Raw genomic sequence first — 10,666 nt, forward strand, 5'->3', positions numbered from 1 at the left:
AAGGTGTGTGCCTTTTCCCAAATCATGTCTAATCAATTGAATTTACTCAAGGATGATAAATGGAAACGGGATGCACCTGAGCTCAATTTCAAGTCTCATGGCAAAGGGTCTGAATACTTATGTAAATGAGGCATTTATTTTTTAAATACATTTAGAAACATTTCTAAAAACCTATTTTCACTGTCATTATGCAATATTCTGTGTAGATTGCTGAGGATTTAAAAAAAAAATGTAATCCATTTTAGAAAAAGGCTATAATGTGACAAAATTTTGAAAAAGTCAAGGGGTCTGTATATACAACGAGATTCCAGCTATAACTCCTTTGCCAAAAACACAGTCCAATAAGAAATGCATTATTGGACCAGTCCTTGTCTTCTACTATAACTTTTGCTCGTGTTGTTCCATTGTTTGATTTCACTAATTTCCATTTATCGTCACACACTTCACTTGCTGCTCTTTCATAATCCAGCAGTCACCATTTTCCTCTCTCCAGATTCCGACCAATAGTGTCCCTCCAACAAATATTTGAATAACTAGTGTAGTGTAAAATAAAATATTTCATTTAAATATTCAAACATTAAGATCATTATAAAAACACAATTTAATTAAATAATGGCAATTTTCTGACTTTGTTTAATCTTCTGATTTTCACTCGATAAATGCGGATTTCAACGTGCAGGCACAGGTTTCTAAACCTGTTTGCACTAGTTACCACAGCCACAAGTATATATCATGAAAACCAAATTGTGCTTTTGGCCTTAATTTAAGGTTAGGGTTAGGCATAAAGTTAGCAGTGTGGTTGAGGTTAGGGTTAGGTTTAAAATCAGATTTTAATAAGAGAAATTGCAGAAATGGGCGGGTTTATGACTTTGGAGCAAATGGTAACTAGTGACGACATTTCTAAACGCAGAGGCGCAACATCGCGGGACTTCTGGAAAGCTTGCGAAACCGAAACATACCAAGTAGACCAGGCCGGGGTTTGGGGTTTGAGAAGTCAATGAGAGAAGTGAAAAATTATTATATTATTGGTTACTTTTCTGTAAATCAAAAGACACAACCTAGGTTCGAGGCAATGTCTTAAGTAGTTGAACATGTTATTACTCCAATCTCGTGAAAGTGACAAAGTGACACGTTTTCATTTTCGGAAAAGGAGTTTGACGGTATGCACATGCGCAGTACGGCTGGAGACTACCTTTAGACCCATTGATGTGTTACTGCGCATGAGCTTAACTAGCCAACGTCACCATGACATCGCCGACAAGCGTTATCCGAGATTTCAGTTTCTGCCTATCTTTATAGTGTACTGTCTTTGGTGTAATGATCTATCAAATAGTCAATGTAATCCGGTTTCCGCCCTTTTCTTTCCTCTTCCTCCTCCGAAAGGTAACGTGGTCTCTTCATGTGCTAGTCGTCGTATGCAAAAGTTACATTTTTGACCGGTCTGTTGTTTAGATTGCTAATCGTTTAACAACACAATTTACATTCTTATTACATAGGTGTGATATTGTTTGTACCGATAATTTGACCGAATGTTGAATATAAATACTTCATATGTCATTCTGCTGCTAGGCCCAACTCGGTCTGCTATGCTAGCTGGCGAGGTTCAGCCTATGCAAGAAACCGGGTCTTCGCTCTTTGTCCTCATTTGTAGTCTGGTTTAGCTAATGTTACTGTCAATTTGATCGATTGTGAGCATGGTAATGCATTAATTTATGTCTTTAATCGGAAAGGGTTTGACAATACCATATTAAGTCCCCACGCCACTGAAACGTGGTCATTTAATTTATCTAACGTTAAATGGCTAGCTACTGTAGCTTCCTACCCTATTAAGCAAAGTTAAAAGCCCGTTTTACATCAGCAGATGTCAAAATGCTACACAGAAACCCAACCTAAAACCCCAAACAGCAAGCAATGCAGATATAAAATGGTGCTTATTTAACCGTTATTTATCTAGGCAAGTTAGTTAAGAACAAATTCGTATTTACAACAATGACGGCCTACCAAAGGCAAAAGGCCTCCTATGGGGTCTGGGATAAAAAATGTGTATGTGTGTGTATATACACTGCTCAAAATAATAAAGGGAACACTTAAACAACACAATGTAACTCCAAGTCAATCTGTAAAATCAAACTGTCCACTTAGGAAGCAACACTGATTGACAATAAATTTCACATGCTGTTGTGCAAATGGATTAGACAACAGGTGGAAATTATAGGCAATTAGCAAGACACCCCCAATAAAGGAGTGGTTCTGCAGGTGGTAACCACAGACCACTTCTCAGTTCCTATGTTTCCTGGCTGATGTTTTGGTCACTTTTGAATGCTGGCGGTGCTTTCACTCTAGTGGTAGCATGAGACGGAGTCTACAACCCACACAAGTGGCTCAGGTAGTGCAGCTCATCCAGGATGGCACATCAATGCGAGCTGTGGCAAGAAGGTTTGCTGTGTCTGTTGGCATAGTGTCCAGAGCATGGAGGCGCTACCAGGAGACAGGCCAGTACATCAGGAGACGTGGAGGAGGCCGTAGGAGGACAACAACCGAGCAGCGGGACCGCTACCTCCACCTTTGTGCAAGGAGGAACACTGCCAGAGCCCTGCAAAATGACCTCCAGCAGGCCACAAATGTGCATGTCTGCGCAAAGGGTGGTATGAGGGCCCGACGTCCACAGGTGGGGGTTGTGCTTACTGCCCAACACCGTGCAGGACGTTTGGCATTTGCCAGAGAACACCAAGATTGGCAAATTCGCCACTGGCGCCCTGTGCTCTTCACACTGAACACGTGACAGTCTGGAGACGCTGTGGAGATCGTTCTGCTGCCTGCAACATCCTCCAGCATGACCGGTTTGGCGGTGGGTCAATCATGGTGTGGGGTGGCATTTCTTTGGGGGGCCGCACAGCCCTCCATGTGCTCGCCAGAGGTAGCCTGACTGCCATTAGGTACCGAGATGAGATCCTCAGACCCCTTGTGAGACCATATGCTGGTGCAGTTGGCCCTGGGTTCCTCCTAATGCTAGACCTCATGTGGCTGGAGTGTGTCAGCAGTTCCTGCAAGATGAAGGCATTGATGCTATGGACTGCCCCGTCCGTTCCCCAGACCTGAATCCAATTGAGCACATCTGGGACATCATGTCTTGCTCCATCCACCAACCACAGACTGTCCAGTAGTTGGCAGATGCTTTAGTCCAGGTCTGGGAGGAGATCCCTCAAGAGACCGTCTGCCACCTCATCAGGAGCATGCCCAGGCGTTGTAGGGAGTTCATACAGGCACGTGGAGGCCACACACACACTACTGAGCCTCATTTTGACTTGTTTTAAGGACATTACATCAAAGTTGGATCAGTCTGTAGTGTGGTTTTCCACTTTAATTTTGAGTGTGACTCCAAATCCAGACCTCCATGGGTTGATAAATTTGATTTCCATTGATTAATTTTTGTGATTTTGTTGTCAGCACATTCAACTATGTAAAGAAAAAAAGTATTTAATAAGAATATTATATTCATTCATATCTAGGATGTGTTATTTTAGTGTTCCCTTTATTTTTGTGAGCAGTATATGTGTGTGTGTGTGTGTGTGTGTGTATGTATGTATATATGTGTGTGTATGTATGTATGTATGTATATATGTGTGTGTGTGTGTATATACGTGTATGACAAAAAGCACATCACGACAAGAGACCACAACATAGCAAGGCAGCAACACATGACAACACAGCATGGTAGCAACAACATGATAGTAGCACAAAACATGGTACAAACATTATTGGGCACAGAGACAACAATACTCACGCAAAGCAGCTACAACTGTCAGTAAGGATGTCCATGATTGCTATAAAATTGTCCAGTTTGAGTGTTTGTTGCAACCCAGGGTGTGCTTTGGGGACCTTTAACAGAATGTGACTGGCAGAACGGGTGTTGTATGTGGAGGGTGAGGGCTGCAGTAGATATCTCAGATAGGGTGGAGTGAGGCCTAAGAGGGTTTTATAAATAAGCATCATCCAGTGAGTCTTGCGACGGGTATACAGAGATAACCCGTTTATAGAGTGCATTGATGTGTCCTATAAGGAGCATTGGTGGCAAATCTGATGGCTGAATGGTAAAGAACATCTAACCCCTCGAGAGCACCCTTACCCGCCGAGCTATAAATGATGTCTCCGTAATCTAGCATGGGTAGGATGGTCATCTGAATCAGGGTTAGTTTGGCAGCTGGGGTGAAAGAGGAGCGATTACAATAGAGGAAACCAAGTCTAGATTTAACTTTAGCCTGCAGTTTTGACATGTGCTGAGAGAAGGACAGTATACCGTCTAGCCATAGTCCCAAGTACTTGAATGAGGTGACTACCTCAAGCTCTAAACTCTCAGAGGTAGTAATAACACCATTATTTAGTTAATTCAATTTACTTCAGTTCGCCAACGTGGATGGTAAGTTAGGTGCATTTTTGAAAACTACAGGAAATGGGATTCAAACCTGTCCTGTAAAATTGCTGTTTTATAGCCTGGTTTTTAGCAAACATTAGAACAAGTACTGAGTAAGCTAATGTTAGTTTTTGGGGGAACATGTGTCTTTGGTTACTGTTATGTAACTTCTATTGACGCTTCTTGTCTGCCCCAGGTTTGTCAACATGTCGTCTCATCTGCAGTGGATGGTCATTAGGAACTGCTCCAGCTTCCTCATCAAGAGGAATGGACAGACCTACAGTACCGTGAGTACAACTGACAGATAGTCCTAGTAAGAGTAAACCATCATACCTGGTGGATCACGAAGTAGATCATGCATGCAGTCACATGCTCTTTGAGTGTGTTGATATCTTGGGAATGTGTCTATGGTCTGAATGTACATGATTGACCATGCAGGGTCTTGTTGCATGATTTGTCCTTGCTGATTTAAGATTTGTTAGTCAAATTTATTTCTCATTTGTTTACCAGGAGCCCAACAACCTGAAGTCCAAGAACTCTTTCCGTTTCAACGGCCTAGTGCACAGAAAGACTGTTGGTGTTCAGCCTGCAGCTGATGGCAAGGGTGTGGTTATCGTGCTGAAGAAGCGCGCAGGTAAACATGGTTGTCCAAAATACCAATGATAGATATTTTTAAGTCCTTTATATGAAGTGGTCTCGGTTTCAGGTGCGTAGGAGTCAAATTTAGGATACTGGAAGAAATGGGAGACCTGTTGAAGTTTTGGATTTATCCCTTTGAGGCTTGAATACAAAACTTAAGATGTTTATTTAAACCTCATAGTGGCCAAAAGTTTATAGTGCAGTAAAGTGTGTAAATAAAATATGAAAACCAAACGTTTTGGCATCAAGCAATCATTTGTGTGAAATGGCTGGCACACACTCCTGGCTTCTATTTCAAGGATGTGTCACATGATCAAGCAAGAAAATTCACAAGATGTATGTCAGTACATAGTACAATGGAATACATGATCTACATTATTCAGTGTTTTCCACAAGTACGTAAAGTAGCCGGGGGGTGCTTAGAATTGTTTTGCCGAAGGAGCTCTATTTTGGTGGCCTCTGGTACATTCTAATGCCTTGATTCCATCCAACATACCCACAATTATTGAATACTTTATTGAATTTACCATCCAGATTTGAAAAATGTGTTGCGGTATTGTGTAGAAAGACGAGACTTAATATATACAATATTAATTGCTGAAAATTAGAGATATGCTTCTGCTTTCATGAATGATTCGATACATGTATATGTACATGGGCTCTGATATGATACAGGAACGATACGTTTTTATTTGGAACGATTCGGCTTGACTAGGGGCATGAATTGATGAGATGCAATTCAATGTACTAAATGTTTTTACATTAACACATTCATTTTCCATTTAAAATGAATTTCTGCTGATCGGAGCTCAGGAGCTGGGCCTCTAAGCTGGATCTTTCAGATGATTTATCTAAGCTGAGTGGCCCTGTGTCAGTTAATGGTTTGGGTGTAGGCATGTGAGCTGAGCCATAGGGCAGACTGGGAATCTACCACCCCACTGTCAGATTGGAATTAGTTAGAATTTATGTTTTTGCGCAATATTCTAAATGCCTGTATTGCAGAATCAAGGTATTTTGTATTTTTGTTTTTGAGCATTTATGTCTACTTTTTCTCATGTTGACATTTTGGTCTGGTCACGTTCACACCTTCCCATTTACATCAGAGATCTGGATAAAATGGCTAGATGCTCACGTCTCTACCTTAACAATGGGATTTGTTGTCCCTTTGGCGGGAGGGCAGGCGACAAGCTTGGGTTCAAAATAAGTGCATAGAAACACATTGGGATTATTTTTGGACCGATTTTGGCGAGTGAAACTTCTCGCATCTCCCAATCCCCTCCCCCTACCACTCACAACAACAAAGATGAGATCACATCGTCCTCTCTGACAAACGGTTTCAACTTGCTATTTGCATTTGAGGTTTGGTCCAACAGAATCGGTCATATGGACACCGTAACACATGGAGACATTATTTTACTGTAATAGAGAAGTTAACTTTTCATACCCTGTTTGTTTCAACTCAAATTCCAAGCAGGACAGACACTACGAACACAGATGTACCAATGAACATTCATTCTGGAAAATTAATGCTCAGTTTGTCGCGCGTGCATTACGGTACAACGTATCGCTAGCAGTATTTTATTCAAGAATGTTATACTAGCTGTTTAGTCTGTTTTATAAATGTGAAGTACAGTATGTGTAATCATCTTTGAAATGGAAGCCAGGTGTGTGTGCTGACCTTTTTACACTGATGATGGTGTGATGCCGAAACGTTTGTTTCGATTTTCACCCCTCCATAATAACAACCAGGAAATGCAAGAACAGTTCACATACCTGTATGTGGTGATGCATTGATACATGTCATGATAATCCACCTCAGGCGTAAATCACCTTAGCAAAGTTGTCGTGTTGTAAAGATATTAATTAGGTAGCTGTTGTGCCTGTGATCCACGTTCATGTGGATCTAACCGCTCATGGCTTTAAGTCAGAGCTTACTCAGAGAATTGAGGGAGCTTGGTCATGTTAATGATACCTTTTCTTGTTATTGCTCAGGCCAGCGCAAGCCTGCCACTTCATATGAGAAGATCACCATCAACAAGAACTCCCGCGCCACTCTGAGCAGCCTGAGGCACATCATCCGCAAGAACAACTACAGGAAGGACCTGCGCATGGTGAGCCCTCTATCTACTAAACCTCTTGGTTTTTCTATTGGTCTTCAATATTGGTCCTTGGGACCAACAGGGTGTAGTGGCTTTTGTTCCAGCCCAACACTACAGTGCCTTGCGAAAGTATTCGGCCCCCTTGAACTTTGCGACCTTTTGCCACATTTCAGGCTTCAAACATAAAGATATAAAGCTGTATTTTTTTGTGAAGAATCAACAACAAGTGGGACACAATCATGAAGTGGAACGACATTTATTGGATATTTCAAAAACTGAAAAATTGGGCGTGCAAAATTATTCAGCCCCTTTACTTTCAGTGCAGCAAACTCTCCAGAAGTTCAGTGAGGATCTCTGAATGATCCAATGTTGACCTAAATGACTAATGATGATAAATACAATCCACCTGTGTGTAATCAAGTCTCCGTATAAATGCACCTGCACTGTGATAGTCTCAGAGGTCCGTTAAAAGCGCAGAGAGCATCATGAAGAACAAGGAACACACCAGGCAGGTCCGAGATACTGTTGTGAAGAAGTTTAAAGCCGGATTTGGATACAAAAAGATTTCCCAAGCTTTAAACATCCCAAGGAGCACTGTGCAAGCGATAATATTGAAATGGAAGGAGTATCAAACCACTGCAAATCTACCAAGACCTGGCCGTCCCTCTAAACTTTCAGCTCATACAAGGAGAAGACTGATCAGAGATGCAGCCAAGAGGCCCATGATCACTCTGGATGAACTGCAGAGATCTACAGCTGAGGTGGGAGACTGTCCATAGGACAACAATCAGTTGTATATTGCACAAATCTGGCCTTTATGGAAGAGTGGCAAGAAGAAAGCCATTTCTTAAAGATATCCATAAAAAGTGTCGTTTAAAGTTTGCCACAAGCCACCTGGGAGACAAACCAAACATGTGGAAGAAGGTGCTCTGGTCAGATGAAACCAAAATTGAACTTTTTGGCAACAATGCAAAATATTATGTTTGGCGTAAAAGCAACACAGCGCATCACCCTGAACACACCATCCCCACTGTCAAACATGGTTGTGGCAGCATCATGGTTTGGGCCAGCTTTTCTTCAGCGGGGACAGGGAAGATGGTTAAAATTGATGGGAAGATGGATGGAGCCAAATACAGGACCATTCTGGAAGAAAACCTGATGGAGTCTGCAAAAGACCTGAGACTGGGACGGAGATTTGTCTTCCAACAAGACAATGATCCAAAACATAAAGCAAAATCTACAATGGAATGGTTCAAAAATAAACATATCCAGGTGTTAGAATGGCCAAGTCAAAGTCCAGACCTGAATCCAATCGAGAATCTGTGGAAAGAACTGAAAACTGCTGTTCACAAATGCTCTCCATCCAACCTCACTGAGCTCGAGCTGTTTTGCAAGGAGGAATGGGAAAAAATGTCAGTCTCTCGATGTGCAAAACTGATAAGAGACATACCCCAAGCGACTTACAGCTGTAATCGCAGCAAAAGGTGGCGCTACAAAGTATTAACTTAAGGGGGCTGAATAATTTTGCACGCCCAATTTTTCAGTTTTTGATATGTTAAAAAAGTTTGAAATATCCAATAAATGTCGTTCCACTTCATGATTGTGTCCCACTTGTTGTTGATTCTTCACAAAAAAATACAGTTTTATATCTTTATGTTTGAAGCCTGAAATGTGGCAAAAGGTCGCAAAGTTCAAGGGGGCCGAATACTTTCGCAAGGCTGTTGAATTGGGTATGTTAGTGCTGGGTTGGAACAAAAGCCTGTATATCTTGTGCGATTCAGGAGTGGGATTGCAGACTGCTGTAGTGCTACCCAAGCTTACAGCCAAGACATAGAGTATCTATCTCACTGACGGTTAACCTTTTTATTTTTCTGACATGGGATTAATCCTGGCCCTGGACTAAAATATGTTCAATGGCAGTTACCGAATGAAATTGCTTTTTTTAGTCTAGCTGTAGGCTTAATTTGTGTCCAGGAAACTGGCCCTTGCTGCTATAGACTTTGAATAAACCCATAGGGCTTAAGGTTGTATGATGGATTAATGGTTAGACCCTAAGCAGGTAAAGCACATGTGTCAAACTCATTCCACAGAGGGCTGAGTGGCTGCAGGTTTTTGCTCCTCCCTTGTACTTGATTGATGAATTTAAGGTCACTAGTAAAGAACTTGCCACGCCTAGTTGTCTAGGACTTAATTGAAAGGAAAAAACTAAAACTTGCAGACACTAGGCCCTACATGGAATGAGTTTGACACCTTGAGGTAAAGATCGATCTCAGTCTAACATCTTGAGTCATTAGTTGAGTGGTGTGCTTTGTTTTCCTAGGCTGCGCTGCGTCGTGCCAGCGCCATCCTGATGAGCCAGAAGCCTGTGGTGGTAAAGAAAAGGCGTTCCAAGGCTGCCAAAACCGCATAAATAGTTGATAAATTACGACAAATAAAAACATTTTTTGAAAAACACTACCCTGTCATGTCTTAAATGTTTTATATTTTAATAAGAATAAAGCGCAATGTGTTTAGCACATTTGTAAGCTAGATAACTTTGCTAGCTAAACAGAAAAAGCTAAGCTACTTTAATTTGCCACGTTACAAGCTGGGCAATAATTGGATATACCAAATAGAGCTGCAAACCCAACCTGACAATGACATTAAGCTAATTGTGTTTAAGTGTGGAGTCAATCGAGGGGACTATTTCATAAAGCCATTAGAAGAATGTTGCTGATCTCTTGCAAATCTCTATTTCGGCTGCTGCTGACAACTGCATGTAAGTTGTTCTGCTACATCATAATTGTCTTTATTTTGGCAGATCGATTAATGCTTATTTCTGATTGACTCATGTTTTAACTACTTTTTTCTTATCTGGAACCGGGGGTGGTGAAAAGACAACTTTTTGTTCGTTTAATGGACAAAGTTGAATAGTAAGGAAGTCTGCCCATGTCAACTCTGGTGATCATTCAAACAAAAAGATACCCCTCTGGCCACCAGTGCACATTTCCAAACTGTTTGCATATAACATTATAAACTATGCTGGTATTCTTTTGTCCATTCTTTAATTGTTAAATTATATTCTTAGCAAACATGTTTAATAATAGCCATAAGTCATAAATGGCACCATGCAGGGTTCCATACTGAACAAAAATATAAACTCAGGTCTCATTTTTCATGAGCTGAAAGAAAAAATCCCAGAAATTTTCCACGCACAAAAAGCTTACTTTTTTGGGTCACACAGTTGTTTATCTCCTTGTTAGTGAGCATTTCTCTTTCGTCAAGATCCATCCACCTGGCAAGTATGACATATCAAGAAGCTGATTAAACCATGATCATTGGTGCACTGGTGCAACTTGTGCTGGGGACAAAAGGCAAATCTAAAATGTCCAGTTTTGTCACACAACACAAAACCACAGATGTATTGCAGGAGTGTGCAATTGGCATGCTGACTGCATGAATGTCCACCATTGTTGTTGCCAGAGAATTGAATGTTAATTTCTCTACCGTAAGCCGCTTCCAATGTCGTTTTAGAGAA

General features: G+C 41.3%; 1 protein-coding gene across 4 annotated transcripts; it reads left to right on the plus strand.

The window, feature by feature from the left end:
- Positions 1-899: 899 nt before the first annotated feature.
- Positions 900-9,603, plus strand: rpl28 (ribosomal protein L28). Of its 4 annotated transcripts, none has more exons than XM_090235092.1 (5): positions 900-1,160; positions 4,608-4,698; positions 4,922-5,045; positions 7,043-7,161; positions 9,470-9,603. In XM_090235092.1, the coding sequence occupies exons 2-5, from the start codon at positions 4,618-4,620 to the stop codon at positions 9,557-9,559; spliced, it is 414 nt and encodes a 137-aa protein (XP_090091218.1). In that variant the 5' UTR covers positions 900-1,160; positions 4,608-4,617; the 3' UTR covers positions 9,560-9,603. The 4 variants fall into 4 exon arrangements, with proteins under 4 accessions (XP_090091218.1, XP_021458892.1, XP_090091219.1 ...); XM_021603217.3 differs by having other exon boundaries at positions 902-1,383; XM_090235093.1 differs by having other exon boundaries at positions 910-1,006.
- Positions 9,604-10,666: the final 1,063 nt, after the last annotated feature.

This window comes from Oncorhynchus mykiss, chromosome 5 (assembly GCF_057628025.1).
Source record: "Oncorhynchus mykiss isolate SJ-2025 chromosome 5, ASM5762802v1, whole genome shotgun sequence".
NCBI classification, from domain to species: domain Eukaryota; kingdom Metazoa; phylum Chordata; class Actinopteri; order Salmoniformes; family Salmonidae; genus Oncorhynchus; species Oncorhynchus mykiss.

What these genes read in the sequence shown, in the direction of transcription:
- rpl28 (XM_090235092.1), top strand. Translation starts at nt 4,618, where the DNA reads ATGTCGTCTCATCTGCAGTGGATGGTCATTAGGAACTGCTCCAGCTTC. An exon ending in ATGGACAGACCTACAGTACC is followed by an intron (nt 4,699 to 4,921) that starts GTGAGTACAACT and finishes TTTGTTTACCAG; the next exon opens with GAGCCCAACAACCTGAAGTC. An exon ending in ACAGGAAGGACCTGCGCATG is followed by an intron (nt 7,162 to 9,469) that starts GTGAGCCCTCTA and finishes TTGTTTTCCTAG; the next exon opens with GCTGCGCTGCGTCGTGCCAG.